General features: G+C 44.9%; 1 protein-coding gene across 3 annotated transcripts in view; it reads left to right on the forward strand.

The window, feature by feature from the left end:
• Positions 1-24,113, forward strand: part of ctnnd1 (catenin (cadherin-associated protein), delta 1) — a 68,232-nt gene that overhangs the window by 34,185 nt on the left and 9,934 nt on the right. For 2 of the 3 annotated variants that reach the window (XM_083765733.1, XM_083765731.1), the window contains exons 7-16: positions 1,433-1,691; positions 3,338-3,409; positions 6,597-6,747; positions 8,400-8,607; positions 12,976-13,093; positions 14,312-14,471; positions 18,494-18,511; positions 20,145-20,213; positions 21,150-21,277; positions 22,886-23,036. In XM_083765733.1, the coding sequence (XP_083621859.1) occupies positions 1,433-1,691; positions 3,338-3,409; positions 6,597-6,747; positions 8,400-8,607; positions 12,976-13,093; positions 14,312-14,471; positions 18,494-18,511; positions 20,145-20,213; positions 21,150-21,277; positions 22,886-23,036 (1,334 nt within the window). The remainder of the gene's footprint in view (positions 1-1,432; positions 1,692-3,337; positions 3,410-6,596; positions 6,748-8,399; positions 8,608-12,975; positions 13,094-14,311; positions 14,472-18,493; positions 18,512-20,144; positions 20,214-21,149; positions 21,278-22,885; positions 23,037-24,113) is intronic. The other variant, XM_083765732.1, reaches the window with a different exon arrangement.

The raw sequence follows: 24,113 nt of genomic DNA on the forward strand, positions 1-24,113 counted from the left end.
CAAGTTAGTGCCGCGCTATGAACTTGTAGGTCTGCTATTTGTGAAAAGTTGTCAAAATGTAGGTGCAAATCTTGAATATATATTTCAGAGCGTACATTTTTAACTAAAATCTTTGCTTCTGGGGGGGGGGGGGGGTCCCTGGAACTACATATTTTGAGATGGGGGTCCGTGGCCCAATAGAGATAATTCTGGGGGTCCTTGACATGAAAAAGGTTGAGCACAACTGACATAGAAACGTGGGTTTTTCAGAAAACTATTAGGATTTAGAAGCCTTTTTTTTAATCAGTCCAAAATGGACTATGAACTTGTATTTTTGAAAAGTCTTTGAAATGTGCCTCAAATCTTTCAGAAAATTGTTTAGAAGACTATTTTTTTTAAATTTCGACATCAGTATGGGAGCACATTGTATGGGGTTGTTAATGGTACCCCAGCTTATTATGCTAATTATGAAAATTGCCCAACATAATGCAAGTTAGCATCCGGCAGTTTCTAAATGCTAGGGGAGACCCATACTCAACATTTCTAACAATAAAACATTAGGGTACTCAAAATGTCCAGGTTCATATTCTGACAAGTGGACTAGTTGCCTTAGCAGCGGGAAGCTAAAAATACGGCAAATATAATTGGTGCCAACGAACCGACCTCTCGTCTCTCCCAGTGTTGTTTTTGGCAGCAAGTTTTAGTTTTAGTCATAGTCTTTTGAATAATTTTAGTTTTAGTCACATTTTAGTCACCTGGAATGTGCTAGTGTTAGTCTAGTATTAGTCTTAGTTTTAGTCGACTATTTGTCACACGATTTTAGCCGACTAAATCTACAGTTGATTTAGTCGACACGTGTTTTGAGTCAGTACTAACCAACGTCTCACCACAGAAGCAACCTTTGCCGTAGCAGCGGTGGAAGCTAAAATACGGCAAATATAAATTGGTACTAACTAGTGTTGTTTTTGGCAGCAAATTTCTATTTTAGTTTAGTCATAGTCTTTGGACTGAAACTTAATTTAGTTTTAGTCACATTTTAGTCACCTGGAATGTCTTAGTGTTAGTCTAAAGATTTTAGTCGAATAAATCTACAGTTGATTTGGTCGACTAAATAGTATTTTGGCGGGTCTTGATGCCGTCGTAATGAGTGTTTTTACACTTGCTGAAAATAGCCGATCTACAAGTTCACAACGCAATGCAACCAAGTGTAAAATGACTTATACTGGATCTCTTGTCCACTAGTCCCTCCCTAACATTTTAGTCTAGTTTTTATTTGTCGACGAAATTGTCAGTATATTTAGTCTTAGTTTTAGTCACCATAGCTTAGTTTTCATTTAGTTTCCATTTTGTTTTTGTCAGTGAAAATAGGTAGTCGACGAACATTTTTCGTCTTTTAAGTTTTAGTCGACGAAAACAACACTGGTACTACTAACGACCCGACCTCTCGTCTCAGGAGTTACGAGGGGACGTTGGACGGGGACATGAGCGCGGCGGGGGACATGTACTACTGGGGAGGCGGGGCGCCCCTGGCCCAGGGCGAGCGGGGGAGCATGGCCTCGCTGGACAGCACGCTGAGGAAAGGCCCGCCGCCGCCCGGGAGCTGGCGCCAGCCGGAGCTGCCCGAGGTCATCGCCATGCTCAACTACAGGCTGGACCCCGTGAGGAGCAACGCCGCCGCCTACCTGCAGCACCTCACTTTCAAGAACGACAAGGTAAGACCGCCTACCTGCAGCACCTCACCTTCAAGAACGACAAGGTAAGACCGCCTACCCCGTGTCCCCTAGGGTAGGTACCCTCACATGTTCTCCCCGTGTCCCCTAGGGTAGGTACCCTCATGTGTTCTCCCCGTGTCCCCTAGGGTAGGTACCCTCACATGTTCTCCCCGTGTCCCCTAGGGTAGGTACCCTCATGTGTTCTCCCCGTGTCCCCTAGGGTAGGTACCCTCATGTGTTCTCCCCGTGTCCCCTAGGGTAGGTACCCTCATGTGTTCTCCCCGTGTCCCCTAGGGTAGGTACCCTCACGTGTTCTCCCCGTGTCCCCTATAGGGTAGGTACCCTCACATGTTCTCTCAGTGTCCCCTAGGGTAGGTACCCTCATGTTCTCCCCGTGTCCCCTAGGGTAGGTGCCCTCACAAAAAACATGCAGTAATCCTGGTGTCTAAACTGCCTCCCCCTGGCCAGCCGGGGTGCCTGATGGAGGGGAAAGGAACTGGTCGGAATAACGTGTTCCTTCCACGCGCTACGTCCAACCAGGGAAACCCCACCCCCCCCCTGTCAGGTGTAAAGGAGCAACTTGGACACTCAGGCTTGAAGGAAGCATGAGTTCAAGTCCGTTGCTCTCCCCAGGTTGGCGGAGGGTGTGTAGAGCCCAGGATATCACATTAGATAATTGTGGGATAAAAATTATTTAAAAAAAAGAACGACAAGGTAAGAGTAGGGAGTGAGCGTCACAGTCCTAGGGGTCCCAGAGGAGGGAGTGAGCGTCACAGTTCCGGGGTCCCACTTCCAGGGCACCGGGAAGAGAATTTCCCATTCCCCCCATAGACATTTCGGAAAGTATTTATTTGCAGAACTTTATTAGCTTTTCTTCTGTTAATCATTTTTTGCTTCTGTCTAATTATTTGTTCGGTTTCACAACATTGTGTCTGTCGGGAGTTGTTGGCTTTGTTTGAGGCTTTAAAGGTCCACACATTAACCAGTTTACAGTTTCTTCAATATTTTCCCCAAGTAAAAAAAGGTCAATTGTCTTCCGTCTGTTAGAAAAGTACTGTATTTGGAGGCCATGGTAAAAACATACATTTTATTATTATTATTGTAATACCCTGTTTTTTGTGTTTTGTGTTTGTGTTTAGTTTTTCTACTTTTTTGTGTATTGTATTGATTGTAGTGAGGACCCTCTTGAAAACGAGATACTGTATCTCAATGGGGTATTCCTAAATAAAGAATTTCAAACAAACATACATACGGTACATACCGGCACAAACATAGAAAATGCTCGATATTGGGGCTCGATAAGAACCCGTCTCGATAAGGTTGCTCGTTATCAATACAAAATGAAAGAGTTCCATCCCAGGTTTCAAAGAGATTTTAACCCCTTTTGGTGTTAGCATCATGTCGTGCTTTAGCTATTGAAAAATAGCAGATCTACAAGCTCATAGCGCGCCACCGAGTGGCGTGCTACGAGCTTGTAGGTCTGCTATTTTTGAAAAATCGAAGAACGACTGACATTTTTTTGAATCTGATCTCAGGTCAGAATGGGTTAATCAGACCAGTGTGTGTCCAGTAGAAACCTCGTATGAATCTGATCTCAGGTCAGAATGGGTTAAGAAGTGCCGTTAACGTGTGAATGTATTTTCCAGGTGAAGACCGACGTGCGTCGTATGAAGGGCATCCCGTCGTTGGTCAGCATGTTGGACAATCCCAAGAAGGAGGTACGTTACGCCCCGTTAACGGAACGTCTTTCTGCCAATAAATCTGTATGGAACGCTTTACTTTTATATCATTCTTAAAGTCTTAAAACAAGGACAAGCTCCTTCAAAACGTTGTCACTGTTCAAAGGTTTTGTATTGCGATAGTAATCACTGCAATAGATAGTGTTTGTTTAAAAAAAAAAAAAAGATTGTGTCATCACAATTTATCTTGTTCTGTATGAGAACTTATTTTAACCAAAGGAAAATCACTTGCCCTTCCTTTAACCCATTTTAGGTGGGAACCCCCTTTGGTGTTAGCATTATGTTATGCTTTAGCTATTTAAAAATAGCAGATCTACAAGTTCATAGCGCGCCACCGAGTGGCGCACTATGAACTTGTAGGTCTGCTATTTTTGAAAAACCGAAGACGACTGACATAGAAACATAGCTTTTTCAGAGAACTGTCAGGATGTAGAAGAACATTTTTAGAATCTTAAGTAACGGGAGCCGTGCAATTTGTTCCTGTTCGTTATTTTCTTTCCACCTTCAAGGCAAAGGAAGAATGTTTTATAATGTTGTATAATTAGTCGTTCTCAACATGAAATATCGATAACCACTGATATAGAAACATGAGGCTTTTCAGAAAAAAATACATTTGAAAAAATATTTCTTTTAAATTTCGAAGTCGGGCCTAAATGGGTTAAACCAGGGGTGGGCAACTTTGACGATGGAGAGGGCCACTATATTTCCACACTCACTCCCTAGGGCCATATATTACTGTCGTAGCAAAAATAGCCGATCTACAAGCTCAAAACGCGTCGCGCTGAGACACATTTTGAGCTTGTAGATCGGCTATTTTTGCTATATTCGAATTGGAATCCTGAAAATTTACATTTTTATGTAATTTCAAATGCCTTTAATTATACGTGTGTTGAGCATTGAGCTACTAATTTAGACTGAAGTAATTAAAGCAGGTCATGTTTGCATGTTGTGGAATTGTAAACAGCTGGAACCAATATTTTATCAGTATTCTGACATTAACCTGAGGGCCACATTAAGTGAAGGTGGGGGCCCCCGGGCCGCCAGTTGCCCACCCCTGGGTTAAACCATGCCTCTTGTGTCTCTGTGTAGGTTCACCACCATGCGGCCTGTGGAGCAGTTTAAACCATGCCTCTTGTGTCTCTGTGGAGCAGTTTAAACCATGCCTCTTGTGTCTCTGTGGAGCAGTTTAAACCATGCCTCTTGTGTCTCTGTGGAGCAGGTTAAACCATGCCTCTTGTGTCTCTGTGGAGCAGTTTAAACCATGCATCGTCTTGTGTCTCTGTGGAGCAGTTTAAACCATGCCTCTTGTGTCTCTGTGGAGCAGTTTAAACCATGCCTCTTGTGTCTCTGTGGAGCAGTTTAAACCATGCCTCTTGTGTCTCTGTGGAGCAGTTTAAACCATGCCTCTTGTGTCTCTGTGGAGCAGTTTAAACCATGCCTCTTGTGTCTCTGTGGAGCAGGTTAAACCATGCCTCTTGTGTCTCTGTGGAGCAGGTTAAACCATGCCTCTTGTGTCTCTGTGGAGCAGTTTAAACCATGCATCGTCTTGTGTCTCTGTGGAGCAGTTTAAACCATGCCTCTTGTGTCTCTGTGGAGCAGGTTAAACCATGCCTCCTCTTGTGTCTCTGTGTAGGTTCACCATGCGGCCTGTGGAGCAGGTTAAACCATGCCTCCTCTTGTGTCTCTGTGGAGCAGGTTAAACCATGCCTCTTGTGTCTCTGTGTAGGTTCACCACCATGCGGCCTGTGGAGCAGTTTAAACCATGCCTCTTGTGTCTCTGTGGAGCAGTTTAAACCATGCCTCTTGTGTCTCTGTGGAGCAGTTTAAACCATGCCTCTTGTGTCTCTGTGGAGCAGGTTAAACCATGCCTCCTCTTGTGTCTCTGTGGAGCAGGTTAAACCATGCCTCCTCTTGTGTCTCTGTGGAGCAGGTTAAACCATGCCTCTTGTGTCTCTGTGTAGGTTCACCACCATGCGGCCTGTGGAGCAGTTTAAACCATGCCTCTTGTGTCTCTGTGGAGCAGGTTAAACCATGCCTCCTCTTGTGTCTCTGTGGAGCAGGTTAAACCATGCCTCCTCTTGTGTCTCTGTGGAGCAGGTTAAACCATGCCTCTTGTGTCTCTGTGTAGGTTCACCACCATGCGGCCTGTGGAGCAGGTTAAACCATGCCTCTTGTGTCTCTGTGGAGCAGGTTAAACCATACATCTTGTTGTGTCTCTGTGTAGGTGCACCATGCGGCCTGTGGAGCAGTTTAAACCATGCCTCCTCTTGTGTCTCTGTGTTAGGTGCACCATGTGGCCTGTGGAGCAGTTTAAACCATGCCTCCTCTTGTGTCTCTGTGTAGGTTCACCATGCGGCCTGTGGAGCAGGTTAAACCATGCCTCTTGTGTCTCTGTGTAGGTTCACCATGCGGCCTGTGGAGCAGGTTAAACCATGCCTCCTCTTGTGTCTCTGTGTAGGTTCACCATGCGGCCTGTGGAGCAGGTTAAACCATGCCTCCTCTTGTGTCTCTGTGTAGGTTCACCATGCGGCCTGTGGAGCAGTTTAAACCATGCCTCTTGTGTCTCTGTGTTAGGTTCACCATGCGGCCTGTGGAGCAGGTTAAACCATGCCTCTTGTGTGTCTGTGTAGGTTCACCATGCGGCCTGTGGAGCAGGTTAAACCATGCCTCCTCTTGTGTCTCTGTGTAGGTGCACCATGCGGCCTGTGGAGCAGTTTAAACCATGCCTCCTCTTGTGTCTCTGTGTTAGGTTCACCATGCGGCCTGTGGAGCAGGTTAAACCATGCCTCCTCTTGTGTCTCTGTGTAGGTGCACCATGCGGCCTGTGGAGCAGTTTAAACCATGCCTCCTCTTGTGTCTCTGTGTAGGTGCACCATGCGGCCTGTGGAGCAGTTTAAACCATGCCTCCTCTTGTGTCTCTGTGTTAGGTTCACCATGCGGCCTGTGGAGCAGGTTAAACCATGCCTCCTCTTGTGTCTCTGTGTAGGTGCACCATGTGGCCTGTGGAGCAGGTTAAACCATGCCTCTTGTTGTGTCTCTGTGTTAGGTTCACCATGTGGCCTGTGGAGCAGTTTAAACCATGCCTCCTCTTGTGTCTCTGTGTTAGGTGCACCATGCAGCCTGTGGAGCAGGTTAAACCATGCCTCTTGTTGTGTCTCTGTGTTAGGTGCACCATGCAGCCTGTGGAGCCCTGAAGAACATCTCGTACGGCAGAGATCCCGACAACAAGATCGCCATTAAAAACTGTGACGGAGTCCCCGCCCTGATCCGCCTCCTGAGGAAGACTCGAGACCAGGACCTCACCGACACCATTACAGGTTAGTGGTTAAAGTTTGGACACATAGGGCTCCATTTTCGTCACCTCTAAACCCCTTATCCCTAAACTTCTTTGGCTTTTTTTTTTTTACTATTTTGAAAAACATTTTTTTATACCGGTAGTTCAAACTAGCCAATCTACATTGACACGTTGTGAGCTTGTAGACTGGCCATTTTAACTATTCAAAAATGTTTTCAAACTAGTAAAAAAAAGGGGTTTCAGTGGTGACGAAAATGGAGCCTTTAGTCTTCATCAGAATGAGGACAAACACTCCTTTGTGTCAGACATTTCAAAGTAGACGCCAATCGGTGCTCGGCTGCAGTGAGGTCACACACACAGGTGCACAGATAATTTAATTTTGACGTTCAGACAGTACCACTTAAGGCAGATGGTGACACAAGGTGCCCTTTGTCACTCGAGCACATGCCCGTGTCTGTGCACGGCACAGTGTTTTAAGCATTCTTTTATAATTTAGCTATTGAAAAATAGCAGATCTACGAGCTCGTAGCGCGGCACTCGAGCTTGTGGGTCGTGAAAATGTGGCGCAAATCTTTGAATGTATATTCTTTCAGAGCGAGCGTTTTCAACTCAAAACTTTGCTTCTGGGGAGGGTCCCTGGAAGTTGGAACAACATATTTTCAGATGGGGGTCGGTGGCCAAATACATATAATCTTGGGGGTGTTTGACATGAAAGGTTGAGCACCACTGACATAGAAACATGAGTTTTTAACCCATTCTGGGCGGGAACCCATTTTGGTGTTGGCATCATATGCTTTAGCTATTTTTGAAAAATCGAAGAGCGACTGACATAGAAGACATTTTTAGACTCAGATCTCAGGTCAGAATGGGTTAAACTTAGAAAACTGTCAGGATTTAGAAGACATTTGTAGAATCGTCCTCGCGTCTAAATGGGTTACTTTCCAAAGCCTCTATACGAGTATTGTTTCGTGAAATGTATACAACTGTACATTGTGATTTGGTCGTGATGCCGACCCGGGGGTCCGTCGTCCTCCCACCACTAGGGACGCTGTGGAACCTGTGTTGTTTTTGGCAGCAAATTTAGATTTTAGTTTTAGTCATAGTCTTTTGAATAGTTTTCATTTAGTTTTAGTCACATTTTAGTCACTTGGAATGTCTTAGTGTCTTAGTGTTAGTGTTAGTCTAGTTTTAGTCGACTAAATGTCCTGCAATTTTAGTCGACTAAATCTACAGTTGATTTAGTCGACTAAAATGTATTTTGGTGGGCATTGATGCCGTCGTAAAGACTGTTTTTACACTTGCTGAAAATAGCCGATCTACAAGCCCACAACGCGTCGCAACGCGACACGTTGTGAGATTGTAGATCGGCTATTTTCAGCATGCAACCAAGAGTAAAATGACTTATACTGGATCTCTTGTCCCTTCCTAACATTTTAGTCTAGTTTTTATTTGTCGACGAAATTGTCAGTATATTTAGTCTTAGTTTTAGTCATCATAGCTTAGTTTTCATTTAGTTTCTATTTAGTTTTTGTCCGTGAAAAAAGGTAGTCGACGAACATTTTTCGTCATAGTTTTAGTCGACGAAAACAACACTGTGTGGAACCTGTCGTCTCACGACTCCGTGAAGATGTAATGTACTGTACATGACACTGTACACTGTCCTCCCTCTACTAGGGACGCTGTGGAACCTGTCGTCTCACGACTCGGTGAAGATGGAGATCGTGGACCACGCGCTGCACGCCCTCTCGGACGAGGTCATGGTCGCCCACTCGGGCTGGGAGCGAGCCATGAGCAACGGCGCCGGCGGTGGCGGGGAGGAGAACTGCAAGCCCCGGCACCTGGAGTGGGAGACGTCTCTCACCAACACGGCCGGCTGCCTGAGGTAGGACCAGGGGGGCAGTCAGACAGATATTTTGTGAAGCCACTAAGGAAATCGGGACATCCTGAAAGTTCATATAATGACCTGTTGTGGCGCTGTCATTGGGCCAAAAAAAAAAAAACATAGCCCCATAGAGGCCCGCATGTATTTGGGCCCAACTTCACCTAGACTGTATTACCTTAATAAACATGGTCATGAATACTTTCTGCTTCCAGTCACTAGTTTAAAGTCTCATTTCTCATGTCATAATATTCTTTTTGGAAAATTATGGTCCCATTTATTAAAAAAAATTACCATAAAGTCGCGTATGTTCTGAGGGGCGTGGCTACCGTTACAGTCTATGATCGGGAATCGGGATCCACCCCCCGTTCAGTCAAAATAAAAACCAACGAAGAGTAAGGGGGGGCAAGTCCCGCCTCGTTGTCTGGGCCAGCCAATGGCCAGCTGGGCCCAAACGGAGCCAGCCAATGGGCCAGCTGGGCCCAAACGGATCTAGAAATATGGCAAGGAATTACAGGCTTCATTTTACGTTCATGTTAGACCCGGGGAACGCTTTGTCCATATTTTTTACAGTCTATCTATGGTCACAGTTCAGAGTTCCCATCAGGTCTTTTGGGACTGATCACCGATTGAGTTTTTCTCATGATCGGCAGATACCGATACTGTGAATGTGAAATTTTGTGAAATTTTTAATATTTCCAAAATGATTATATGACGTTGTGGCTCTCTATTGTCGATTGTTGTTGTATTGTTTACTGATGGAATCATTGCTCTTCCAAATGTTTCATTTCCCCTGTTGTCTTAAAGCTTAAACTTTGGTTTCTGAGGTGAGGGAAAGAGAATATTTGTGTAAATGGAGCAACTGCATACTGTGTGACTGTGTGTGTGTGTGTGTGTGTGTGTGTGTGTGTGTGTGTGTGTGTGTGTGTGTTGCACTAAAGATTACTTACTGCAATAATGTATCCTTATTTCGGTATTTAACGATAATATTGTGCATGTACAACAAGTGCTTGTTGTGTGACGTCTGTTGAGAGGAGGGCAGGAGTGGGAAGTCAGTCACAACTGGATACAGTTTAGAACAGCCTAAATGTTCAGCAAAATACTGCTGAAAATATGTCGGAATAATAATGTCCAAGGTTAAGAAATGTGATAAAATGTTTCATTCTGTGTGTAAAAGTGGGACCAAAATAGAATTTTGGGCTGGTTAACTCATTCTTGACGGTAGGGATGTTGAAAAAACGTATGAGTCGAAAAATCGTTTTTATTTTATTTATTTTATTTTTTTGTAATGTAAAACGTTATAAACGTTGCTGTTTAAATTCTTTTCCAAATGGGAGAGGTACGTGTTTGTGCTGTGCTGCTGCGCCTGTCTGTGCCGCTCGTCACATGCAAGTTAACTTTGAGCAGAGCGCTTTGGACCCCATCGTCCAAGGGTGTGTGTGTGGGGGGTGGGGGGTGGTATCTTAGCAACACTGAATGATCTGTCCCATTGGTCGTGTGCTCGTATCATGAGCCAATGGCTGCAGCTCTGAGCTTCCCAGACCCAGGTTCACATCTCATCTACACATGCCGTAAAGTGAACTGACAGCCACAGGTCTGCTCTGTTCTGAGCGGTGAGCGCTCTTCTCTTCTCATGAAGAAAGCAGGACCGAGTTGTCAAATAAATCGCGCCGTCATTCATACTGTATTTATTCTCCGACCAGACATTAAAATACGGAACAACGTGCGTCCCGTATCAGTTCATTACGGGGCTCGTGACAGGCTGCAGACACTTGAGAGTTGGGACTACTAGCCGATAGCGCTGCTGCTCCTTCAGTTTCGTTGTTTACAAAATAAAGTTAATTTTTTATTATTGGGATTTGATCATTGATGCAAATTCTAAACATATGGATGCAGCTGCAGAAGTTGTGTTGCTTAAAGGAATGCATAGTTGCGTTCTCCTCAACTGCTGCGCAGCAACAACAAAAATATAAAAATAATGAAAAAGGAAAAAAGTCGTTTGACACGTCGATTTTCGGCCTCGATTGGCCAAATATGAGTCGTTTGGCATCCCTACTTGACGGGAACCCCTTTTGGTGTTTCATAGCATTATGTTCTGCTTTAGTTGCTTGTAGATCTGCTATTTTCTTTTTAATCGTGCAGATCTTTTAACATATTCTTTTCAGAGCGAACCTATTTAGCTCAAATCTTTGCTTCTGGAGGGTCCCTGGAACAACATCTTTTCAGATGGGGGTCGGTGGCCAAATACAGTCTGGGGGTCCTTGACATGAAATAGTTTGAGAACCACTGACATAGAAAACATAGTTTTTCAGAAAACAGTCTGGATTTAGAAGACATTTGTAGAATCGTCCTCGGGTCTAAATGGGTTAATGCCAATGTTCTACTCTATCACTTAGCCTACTGTCCCTGTCCCTGCACTGTCCCAGGCTGCCAATGAATATGGAGGAGGTGAAAAGAAGTAGGAGTTAGTAGTAGTAGAGAGAAGAGACAAGGGGCTGTATTTTGCGTGTCTTAAGTACCAGGTCTTATTACCTAACTTGAGTAAACTAAAGACCTGGAGGCGTGATCAATGCTCTTTGGACACTCAGAATAGCCAAATGGCATTGATCACGCCTCCAGGTCTTTAGTTTACTCAAGTTATTTGGGAATAAGACAAAATACCGCCCATTGTACGATACGATACAACTTTAATGTCAGCTTGCACTGCAATTTGTCTTGCGTCCATGACGTCACCGTTCAAGATACAGACAAGACATGAACACAATACATTACAACAAGATACATTACAGGACACGCATCACAGCAGCAGACAGGAACAAGAACAACAGAACATATCCTCTTGGTTGACCGATTTTGGTTTAAAAGCAGAACAGACTGTGTACAAAAGAGTTCTTTAGCCTGTTGTTCCTATATTGCGGGACTGCCTCATGGAGGTCAACAGTTGATATTCAGCATGTTAAACTCTGTCAGCGCCACCTGGTGGTCACCAGTTTAGGCTCTGAGTGCCAATTCTCCCATTATAAAAGAAAGAATTTGTAATTCTATTATGCATGTAATGTGCATGTCATCACCTGCACACCAGATTAGAGGAATTTTCTAAATATGGAAGACGTCTTGTCGTCCGTGGCATCCGGTACTTAATTGGCAATTAGACGTCTTGACGTTTATGGCTCTTAAACTGTTTTAAGGGGTCAGAGGAGATACTTGTAGAGACTTGATAGATCGTTACAACACAGGGGGGAAGGAATGAGAGGGCAACCCACTAACCCAGGACAAACCAAGACATTTTGGGGGTTCAGGGGAAGGAATGAGAGGGCAACCCAGGACAAACCAAGACATTTTGGGGGTTCAGGGGAAGGAATGAGAGGGCAACCCAGGACAAACCAAGACATTTTGGGGGTTCAGGGGAAGGAATGAGAGGGCAACCCACTAACCCAGGACAAACCAAGACATTTTGGGGGTTCAGGGGAAGGAATGAGAGGGCAACCCACTAACCCAGGACAAACCAAGACATTTTGGGGGTTCAGGGGAAGGAATGAGAGGGCAACCCAGGACAAACCAAGACATTTTGGGGGTTCAGGGGAAGGAATGAGAGGGCAACCCACTAACCAAGGACAAACCAAGACATTTTGGGGGTTCAGGGGAAGGAATGAGAGGGCAACCCAGGACAAACCAAGACATTTTGGGGGTTCAGGGGAAGGAATGAGAGGGCAACCCACTAACCCAGGACAAACCAAGACATTTTGGGGGTCAGGTGAAGCAAAGATTTGAGTTAAAAACGTTCGCTCTGAAAGAATATATTCAAACATTTGGGGCCACATTTTCACAGGTTTTCAAAAATAGCAGATCTACAAGCTTGTAGAGCTGCTATTTTTCAACAGCTAGAATACAACATAATGCTTAACCCATTTTGGGTGGGAACCCCATTTGGTGTTGGCATTATGTTATACTTTAGCTATTGAAAAATAGCAGATCTACAAGCTCATACGAGCTTGTAGGTCTGCTATTTTTGAAAAATCAAAGAACGACTGACATGGAAAGGTAGCTTTTTCAGAAAACTGTCAGGATGAAGAAGACATCTTTAGAATCTGATCTCAGGTCGGAATTGGTTAAAAAAAACACCAAAAGGGTTTCCCGCCCAAAACAGGTTAATGTCTTGGGCATTGTGTGCTGGAATCCCTTTCTTTCCAACCAAACCAAAATGGACTCATTTGATTTCTCTCTTTTCCCCCTCCCATACGATACGTCCCATTGTTTTCTCCCTCGTTCCCACAACCAACAGTGCTTTTCTTTTTTTGGTTGCTACTCCTAATCCTTTTGTTCTTCCACCTTTCTCCCCCCCTTTCCTTCTCACCTTTCCTCCATCTCCAGGAATGTGAGTTCAGAGCGCAGTGAGGCGAGGAGAAAGCTGAGGGAGTGCACGGGATTGGTCGACTCGCTCATGTACATTGTCCAATCCCAGATTGACTGTAAAGACGTGGACAACAAGGTGCGTTGGAAACAATCTTCTTAACCCATTCTGACCTGAGATCAGATTCTAAAAATGTTTTCTATGTCAGTCGCTCTTCGATTTTTCAAAAATAGCAGACCTACAAGCTCGTAGCGCGCCACTCGGTGGCGCGCTATGAGCTTGTAGATCTGCTATTTTTAAATAGCTAAAGCACGACATGATGCTAACACCAAAATGTGTTAACTTGAATTTTGACCCAGTGTTGTTTTTGGCAGCAAATTTAGATTTTAGCTTTTAGTCGACTAAAATGTGTTTTGGCGGTGCCTTGATGCCGTTGTAATGACTGTTTTCACACTTGCTGAAAATAGCCGATCTACAAGCTCACAACGCGTCGCCAGTGGCGACGCGTTGTAAGCTTGTAGATCGGCTATTTTCAGCATTCAAACAAAGTGTAAAATGACTTGCACTGGATATTTTGTCCACTAGTCCCTCCCTAACATTTGAGTCTAGTTTTTATTTGTTGAGGAAATTGTCCAATATATTTAGTCTCAGTTTTAGTCATCATAGCTTAGTTTTCATTTAGTCTTCATTTAGTTTTCGTCGGTGAAAAAAGGTAGTCGACGGAACATTTTTAGTCGACAAAATCAACACTTGATTCGACCCATTCCTGAATGACAATAAAGGTTAAAGTTTGTCATAGATTAATTGAAAATGAAAGTTAAAGTTTGTAGAATTGGGTACAGTTCAAATGAAAGTACAGGTCAATGGAAAACCTGCTACGAGGATGAACCAGAAAAACCACTAATTACTAGTTTACATCAGGGTCCTCCATTTTTTAATTCATCAGAACATTTAAAGACGTACAACAAATATACACTTATATTAAAAATAATAATAATAATCATCATCATAGGAAGATTACCTGTACAATTAATTTGAAATGGTTTAGGTTTAACCCATTCTGGACGGGAGCGCCTTTTGGTGTTTTAAGCATTATGTTATACTTTAGCTATTGAAAAATAGCAGATCTACAAGCTCGTAGCGCGGTGCACCGAGTGCCACGCTACGAGCTTGTAGGTCTGCTATTTTTGTGGGGGGGCAGGGGACAACGTATTTTCAGCGGCCAATTACACATATTTTTGGGGGCTCTTGACATGAAAATGTTTGAGAACCACTGACATAGAAACATGCGGTTTTTCAAGAAAACTGTCAGGATTTAGAAGACATTAAATGCCCCCCCCCCCCCATCCCCCCCAGCTGATAGAGAACAGTGTGTGTCTGCTGAGGAACCTGTCCTATCACGTGCACCGTGAGATCCCGGGCTTCGAGCGCTACCAGGAGGCCCTGCCCCTCAACCAGGGCCCCGCCCCCGCCGCCAGCCAGAAGACCGGCTGCTTCACCTCTCGGAAGGGCAAAGGTCAGTCCGTCGGTCAGCCTGACCTGACCTCTGACCTCGTCTGTGTGTGCTCTTGTACCGACCGCCCTGTGCCTTTTGCAGAGCCGTCGCTACGAGGGATGTCCCCATACTCTTTTTTCGCTTCCGATCCCGATAACCTCAATTTCTGTTCCTCACTCATATGAGCACTTGCAGTTTGGGGCAACTCCAAAGCAACCCCTTACCCCTGTGTCGGATCTGTGGTTAGACTGGCATAGTGTCAACCCCCTTACCCCTGTGTCGGATCTGTGGTTAGACTGGCATAGTGTCAACCCCCTTACCCCTGTGTCGGATCTGTGGTTAGACTGGCATAGTGTCAACCCCCTTACCCCTGTGTCGGATCTGTGGTTAGACTGGCATAGTGTCAACCCCTTACCCCTGTGTCAGATCTGTGGTTAGACTGGCATAGTGTCAACCCCTTACCCCTGTGTCGGATCTGTGGTTAGACTGGCATAGTGTCAACCCCTTACCCCTGTGTCGGATCTGTGGTTAGACTGGCATAGTGTCAACCCCTTACCCCTGTGTCGGATCTGTGGTTAGACTGGCATAGTGTCAACCCCTTACCCCTGTGTAGGATCTGTGGTTAGACTGGCATAGTGTCAACCCCTTACCCCTGTGTCGGATCTGTGGTTAGACTGGCATAGTGTCAACCCCTTACCCCTGTGTCGGATCTGTGGTTAGACTGGCATAGTGTCAACCCCTTACCCCTGTGTCGGATTTGTGGTTAGACTGGCATATACACCGATATGAACCGATATGACAAATAAGGGACGATAGCGATTTAAATCTCATCAAATGGTGGTCCGTGGTCCCCTTTACCGATAATGTGCCTTGATATGAAAAAGGTTGAAAACAACTGCTGGTAGTACAAGCAGGTACAGAACCAAATGGAACCGGGTAGAAGGTCCGCTGTACCTCTTGAGCCTCCCCTAGTACACATTAAGTGTTACAAACCTGTGTCTGTGTGCTTCGTCAGAGCGAGGAGTGTCATGTGTGCTCAAAGGCAATATAATATCTTTTATAGATGTTGCAAATCAGTCTCGGTCACATAGATCACACAGCTGTATTTATGGGATGGGCAGTGATGATGTAATGTTGACTCTATAAGCGTCTTGTGTGAGTGCTACTGAATTTGTCTACTGAAAAACATCACAACTAGTGCTGCTCAAAATGTGAATCTTTTTCCTCAAGAATTGAGATCACAATTCTCTTTTTTTTTTTGCCCATTTTGGGGCGGGAACCCCTTTTTGGTGTTTTAAACATTGTTATAATTTAGCTATTGAGCTTGTAGGTCTGCTATTTTTGAAAAATCGTGAAAATATTTATTTCAGATTTAGACGATAAAAAAAAAAAATCGACGTCAGGCCTAAATGTGTTAATTGTTCAGCACTAATCACCACACACACACACAGGAAGCTGCCCTCTAGTCTCAGTCAAGTCACGCAAACAACTCAAAGAGGTGGATATTTGGTATGCTAAGAACTCCAAGAATGTCCGACTCTCTGATTGAGCTTCATGTCTGTGTTTAACTAAGCGATTAATGCACGTCTACTTATCTACGCCAATTAGTTGACTTCGTTACACTAAAGTATGTACCGTGCAGACCTGTAGCTCTCATTTTGAAGCAAGCCGGTAATTAGCCTCTCGCTGAGTACCTCCCCAATACGAGGAAATGACAGGGAGATAAATCAACTCTTAACGACCGCCCCGGCAGGAGTTTTCATGTTGCACGGTATAAGACTACGGTCATTAGTGTTATTGCCATCACCTGGTCGGGTCAGGCGTGTAACTCTCTCGACGTTAAGCCGTGTAAAGGCCTATTCATAGTCTGGATTTTCGGTGGTGAGGTGACCACCGCTCCAGTGGTGAGCTGACCACCGGAGCTGAAATAACGCTGAGCAGGTGGTGATTAAAAACAGAGAAGGGCTGGAGCGGTGGCGGTGGTTTGCTCTTCACCACGGCTCAGTGACGTCATGTTGTAGTTCGGTGGTCACCTCAGTGGCGTCATGTTGTAGTTCGGTGGACACCTCAGTGACGTCATGTTGTAGTTCGGTGGACACCTCAGTGACGTCATGTTGTAGTTCGGTGGTCACCTCAGTGACGTCATGTTGTAGTTCGGTGGTCACCTCAGCAGAGCTGCCAACCTGCACACATTTTGTGTACCAACCACGCAATTCTAGGTGTATAGACACCTAGAATTGCGTGGTTGGTACACAAAATGTGTGCAGGTTGGCAGCTCTGCGGCTCAGTGACGTCATGTTGTAGTTTGGTGGGTCACCTCAGTGACGTCATGTTGTAGTTCGGTGGTCACCTCAGTGACGTCATGTTGTAGTTCGGTGGTCACCTCAGTGACGTCATGTTGCAGTTCGGTGGTCACCTCAGTGACGTCATGTTGTAGTTGGGTGGTCACCTCAGTGACGTCATGTTGTAGTTCGGTGGTCACCTCAGTGACGTCATGTTGTAGTTCGGTGGTCACCTCAGTGACGTCATGTTGTAGTTCGGTGGGTCACCTCAGTGACGTCATGTTGTAGTTCGGTGGTCACCTCAGTGACGTCATGTTGTAGTTCGGTGGTCACCACAGTGACGTCATGTTGTAGTTCGGTGGTCACCTCAGTGACGTCATGTTGTAGTTTGGTGGTCACCTCAGTGACGTCATGTTGTAGTTCGGTGGTCACCTCAGTGACGTCATGTTGTAGTTTGGTGGTCACCTCAGTGACGTCATGTTGTAGTTCGGTGGTCACCTAACCACCGAAAATCCAGACTTTGTAAGAGCCTTTAATGTTCGACAACACGGCCATGCAAAAATAAGAACACCAGAGGTGGCGAAAGCTTGACCCCGCATAGCATGCAGAGACCCTGTGTGTGTGTGTGTGTGTGTGTGTGTGTGTGTGTGTGTGTGTGTGTGTGTGTGTGTGTGTGTGTGTGTGTGTGTGTGTGTGTGTGTGTGTGTGTGTGTGTGTGTGTGTGTGTGTGTGTGTGTTTTTTCCTCCATTATGATATATATGGTCGTATTTCCCTGTTATGTCTAGGCGTTTTTTTATATTAACTGACATATTTTTTTCAGACAGTGTTGTGACTCTGCTACCTGTCTTAATATGTGAGATAACTTCTCTGGAGTGTTATCGTCTTTTAAAGGAGAATTCCATACTAAAAGTTTTTCTTACCTTTCTTTGTATAGTTGTTACGTCCCCACCAAAGAGGTCCAGGTGTTATTTCCCCTACCATAAGCCCTAAATGAATTGCATTAAATTGAATGGGGCTATGGGGTGTTGTGCTAATTTGCTTATTTCCATATATATATTTTTTTGTATATATCCTCTCTTCTTAATGTAAATAATATCCCAAGCGGCACACTTTACTACTTATTTCGATGGAAATAAGCGAATTAGCACAACACCCCCATAGCCCCATTCAATTCCCATTCAATGCAATTCATTGAGGGCTTATGGTAGGGGAAATAGCCATTAAGGAGTTTTTGCACACAAAAAAACACCTGGACCTCTTTGATGGCGACGTAACGACTACAAAGAAAGGTAAGAAAGCCTCCTAGCATGGAATTCTCCTTTTAAACTCTTTCAGCGCCACCTGGTGGTCACCAGTTTAGGCTTTGAGTGCCAATTCTCCCATTATAAAGAAAGAAATAATTTGTAATTATAGTATGCATGTAATGTGTATGTCATCACCTGTACACCAGATTAGAGGAATTTTCAAAAAATGGATGAAAAAAAAATCCGGTACTTCATTGGCAATTGACGTTTATGGCTCTTAATGGTCGACTCTTTGCCCTCCTCTGCCTCCTGATGTATATCCCTGTGGTGGAGCGGACGGTGCCACTTGTCTGGGATGTGAACAAAAATGTCAATGTTTGGTGGCTTTGGGATGTGGCTGCTCGCCTCTCACTTAATTTGCTCTCTTTCTCTTTCTCCTCCATTCTGGCCTTCCTCTCCTCCCTCTTTCCTTCCTTCCTCCGTCCTCCTCCTCTGCTTCTTGGCCGTGGGCTACAGATGAGTGGTTTTCCAAAGGTAAGCCCCTTTCTGCTGCTTCCTGCTGCTGCTGTGTGACCGAGCTGTGCTTTGCTGCAGCTGTGCATGCTGTAGTAATCATAACCAGTCTTGAGCTAATAACAGATCTCTGTAGCTGTATACTAACCGTCCTTAACCTTACTTTATAGTGTTGTTACTTTATGTGTGTGTGTGTGTGTGTGTGTGTGTGTGTGTGTGTATGTATGTGTGTGTGTGTGTGTGTGTGCGCGTGTGTTGTGTAGTTTGTGCTTGTGCAGATTGGCAGGTCTGACACACATATACACACACACACACACACACACACACACACACACACACACACACACACACACACACACACACTCTGTGTGCGTTTTTAATCGATACAAAAACATAACATTATTTCAATGCAGTCGAACCCATTTAGACCTGAGGCCGATTCTAACAATGCCTTCTAAATCCTGACCTACGTTTTCAGAAGAAAAAAAAAGATGTTGCTATATACTGTAACTGTACGTAGCAGCAACTATATACCACAAAAGGGCTTCCCAGATTGAAAGGTAGACATCACAGTGAAGTGAATCACAGTGCGCTTCATAGTTTATACATCTCATTCCGGCCAATAACAATTTGCGTCCCACACTTTTGTCTTCAATGTTTGTCTTACACAATGTTAGCGTTCACACAAACACTCAGAGCTGCTCAAAGCCATTCATTGTCAATGTGCTATCTTTCAATAGCTAAAGCGTAGCATAATGCTAACACACTAAAACGGGTTCCCGCCCAAAATGGGTTAAGCATTGTGTTATACTTTAGCAGATCATTTTTTAAATAGCAGCTTTTTAAATAGCAGCTCATAGCGCTGCACCGAGTGCCGCGCTGCGAGCTTGTAGTATCTTCTATTTTTGAAGTCGAAATCTTCTGAACATCTTTTAGAGCAAATTTTTTAACTAAAATCTTTGCTCCCTGGAACAACATATTTTCAGATGGGGGTCCGCAGCCGAATACAGATAATTGTGGGGGTCCTTGACGTGAAAAAGGTTGAGCAACACTGACACAGAAACACAAACAGGTTTTTCAGAAAATGTTAGGATTTAGAAGCCTTTATTTTTTTGAATGGGCCTCAGGTCTAATTGGGTTAATGCAGTATCCTGAGGTCAAGGTGACGGTACAGAGTGCCACGCTATGAGCTTGTGGGTCTGCTTTTTATGAAAAATCTTGAAAATGTGGCTCAAATCTTTGAATATTCTTTCAGAGTGAACGTTTTTAACTCTCATCTTTGCTTCTGAGAGGTTCCTGGAACAACATATTTTCAGATGGGGGGGTCGGTGGCCACTTTCATATAATTTTTGGGGTCCTTGACATGAAATATTGAGCACCACCGATATATAGAAACATGAGGTATTTCAGAAAACTGTCAGGATTTAGAAGACTTTTTTTTTTTTTTTTTTTTGACCTCAGGCCTAATTGGGTTAAAGCCCTGGTGTTGATCCTGACCGTCTCAATGAAGGGGATGTTCTAGTCATTTAGTGGTGTAATATAACCAAACTAGTCTGACCAGGCGGTTTGGGAATCTGCCCTGACTGGTATGTCGGTCTGTTTGTTTGTTTGTTTGTTTGTTAATCTGTGGTGGTGTTTGTTGAATGTGTTCCAGGGAGGAAAGACGAGGATGCTGCAGCAGATGTTGTAATAGACATTCCGAAGCGGACCGCACCTGCCAAAGGTAAAACGAGTCACCCAGCAGATCTCTGTCCCCATATGCTTTCTGCAAAAAAAATAAAGAATATAAGTTCATATCAAATTTTTATCCCATGAAAAATAGCAGATCTAACAAGCTCATAGCGCGGCACCGAGTGCCGCACTACGAGCTTGTAGATCTGCTATTTTTTTTTAATTCCGTGAAAATGTGGCACAAATTAGGAATATATTATGAACATTTCTAACTCAAATCTTTGCTTCTGGGGGGGGGGGGGGGTCCTTGACGTGACTTGACTTGGTGTCTTTGGGTGCCTTGTAGTCCACTGAGAACTACAACTCCCATGAGTTATCATTCAAATTGAAATGTTTTGACATAGGTGTGATCAATCATCCAATCAAGTGATGAACATTATATTCTGTCCTATATGTCACTTTTTGATTATGCCTGAAGAAGGTCAGTAGACCGAAAGCTTGCCAAATAAATACTTTTCTTTTTTCTTTTTTTCTTTTTTTTCATCCCACGATTTTGTAACCCATTTTTCACCCCCGTGTCAATCATCTAATGTGATCCTGGGCTCTACACACCCTCCACCAACCTGGGGAGAGCAACGGACTTGAACTCATGCTTCCTTCATGCCTGAGTGTCCAAGTTGCTCCTTTACACCTGACGGGGGGGAGTTTCCCTGGTTGGACGTAGCGCGTGGAAGGAACACGTTATTCCAACCAGTTCCTTTCCCCTCCATCAGGCGCCCCGGCTGGCCAGGGGGAGGAAGTTTAGAGACCAGGATTACTGCATGTTTTTTGTGAGGGCACCTACCCTAGGGGACACGGGGAGAACATGCAAACTCCACACTAAATGGGTTTCTAACATTCTGTCTCCGTCCCGTGGGGCAGGTTATGAGCTGTTGTTCCAGGACTAAATGGGTCCCTAACGTGTGTTCTCCTCCGTCCCGTGGGGCAGGTTATGAGCTGTTGTTCCAGCCGGAGGTGGTGCGCATCTACACCTCCCTGCTGAAGGAGTCTCAGAACCCCACGGTTCTGGAGGCCTCCGCCGGAGCCGTGCAGAACCTCTGTGCCGGACGCTGGAATGTAAGTGGACCCGGCTTTGAGTTGGTGCTTCACACCATAAGGCATACATACATACATACATACATACATACATACATACTGTACATACATACATACATACACCATAAGGGGGATACATACACACACTACACACACACACCATATGTAGGCCTATCTTTACACACACACACACACACACACACACACACACGTCACACACACACACACACACACACACACACACACACACACACACATACATACACACACACACACACACACACACACACACACACCATAAGGGGGATACACACACACACCCACCATATGTAGACCTATCTTTTTGCGCCCTTCCGTACTTCTCTGACACGGCGCAGTTAACCCATTCAGGCCTGAAGTCGAAATAAATTAAAAAAAGTTTTCTAAATCATGAAAATTTTCGGAAAGATTTGAGGGACATTATTTTTTTGCGGCTTACGCCTTTTATTGATTTTTGAAGGGACAGACAGTAGGCTGACAGGAAACGGGAGAGAGATGGGGGAAGACATGCAGTAAAGGCCGTGCCGGGTCCGGGAGTCGAACCCGCGGCACACTGCGACTGGATTACCAGTCCGGTGCCCAGACCGTTACGCTACGGCCTGGGCCAGATTTGAGGGACATTTTAACGATTTTTCAAAAAATAGCAGACCTACAAGTTCATAGCGTTCCACTCGGTGGTGCGCTATGAGCTTGTAGATCTGCTATTTTTCAATAGCTAAATTATAACATAATGTTTGAAACACCAAAAGGGGTTCCCGCCCAACATCAGCCAGCCAATTAGTGGGACACCGCTGAGAGCGCACATCAAAGGAGAATCACAACTGTAATTAAGGCTGAACTACGATGCAGTTGCAAAAGGGAAGAAATGACTTCTGTCCGTGACAATAACCAATCCTACAGTTTGAATTCTGTACACACACAGAGCAAATATTATATGGGGAAACAAATGAAAATGTTATTTGTTTAACTCTGGTCTGTCTACGCCCCCAGCCATTGTAAAATACCCGGTAACCTGAGACCTCTCGTGGCTTATTGCTTTATTCTTTTTCAAAATATATTTTTTATCCCACGATTTTGTAACCCATTTTTCACCCCTGTGTCAATCTCTGCTCTACACACCCTCCGCCAACCTAGTCCCCATATATGGGGGACATGAGGAGAGCAACGGACTTAACTCATGCTTCCTTCATGCCTGAGTGTCCAAGTTGCTCCTTTACACCTGACAGGGGGGAGTTTCCCAGGTTGGACGTAGCGCGTGGAAGGAACACGTTATTCCCACCAGTTCCTTTCCCCTCCATCAGGCGCCCCGGCTGGCCAGGGGGAGGCAGTTTAGAGACCAGGATTACTGCATGTTTTTTGTGAGGGTATCTACCCTAGGGGACACGGGAAGAACATGCAAACTCCACACAGAAAGGCCCTTTCGCCAACCCCGCCTCAGGTATGGGCACTGATGACGCAGAGGAGGAAACACGCCGCCAGCACCCACAGCGTCCCGAGCGGGAATCGAACCCAGGACCTTCTAGCTGTGAGGTGACAGCACTTTATTGCTTTATTCTAATGTCCATTTTGATGTGTTTGTCCACCATGCAGTACGGTCGTTACATCCGCGCCTTGCTGCGTCAGGAGAAAGGCCTGCCTATGATGACGGAGCTGTTGGCGCACAGCAACGACCGGGTGGTCCGCGCCATGTCCGGAGCCCTGCGTAACCTGGCCATCGACGCACGCAACCGAGACCTGCTGGGTAAGGCCCTACTGTGTTCTAGTAGCAAATAGCTAGATCTACAAGCACAGAGTGCCGCGTTATGGGCTTGTAGGTCTGCTATTTTTTCGTGAAAAATCGTGAAATTGTAGTGCAGATCTTAGATTTTTTAACGTTTTTAACTCACATCTTTGCTTTCGGAGGGGGGGTTCCCTGGAACAACATATTTTCATGATGGGGTCAGCGGCCAAATACAGATAATTCTGAGGCTCTTTGACATGAAAATGTTTGAGAACCACTGACGTAGACACATAGGGTTTTAACCCTGTGAGAACCACTGACGTAGAAATATAGGGTTTTAACCCTGTGAGAACCACTGACGTAGAAACATAGGGTTTTAACCCTGTGAGAACCACTGACGTAGAAATATAGGGTTTTAACCCTGTGAGAACCACTGACGTAGAAACATAGGGTTTTAACCCTGTGAGAACCACTGACGTAGACACATAGGGTTTTAACCCTGTGAGAACCACTGACGTAGAAACATAGGGTTTTAACCCTGTGAGAACCACTGACGTAGAAACATAGGGTTTTAACCCTGTGAGAACCACTGACATAGAAACATAGGGTTTTAACCCTGTGAGAACCACTGACATAGAAACATAGGGTTTTAACCCTGTGAGAACCACTGACGTAGAAATATAGGGTTTTAACCCTGTGAGAACCACTGACGTAGAAACATAGGGTTTTAACCCTGTGAGAACCACTGACGTAGAAATATAGGGTTTTAACCCTGTGAGAACCACTGACGTAGAAACATAGGGTTTTAACCCTGTGAGAACCACTGACGTAGACACATAGGGTTTTAACCCTGTGAGAACCACTGACGTAGAAACATAGGGTTTTAACCCTGTGAGAACCACTGACGTAGAAACATAGGGTTTTAACCCTGTGAGAACCACTGACATAGAAACATAGGGTTTTAACCCTGTGAGAACCACTGACATAGAAACATAGGGTTTTAACCCTGTGAGAACCACTGACGTAGAAATATAGGGTTTTAACCCTGTGAGAACCACTGACGTAGAAACATAGGGTTTTAACCCTGTGAGAACCACT

This window comes from Protomyctophum parallelum (assembly GCF_964188405.1).
Source record: "Protomyctophum parallelum genome assembly, chromosome: 5".
Classification (NCBI taxonomy): domain Eukaryota; kingdom Metazoa; phylum Chordata; class Actinopteri; order Myctophiformes; family Myctophidae; genus Protomyctophum; species Protomyctophum parallelum.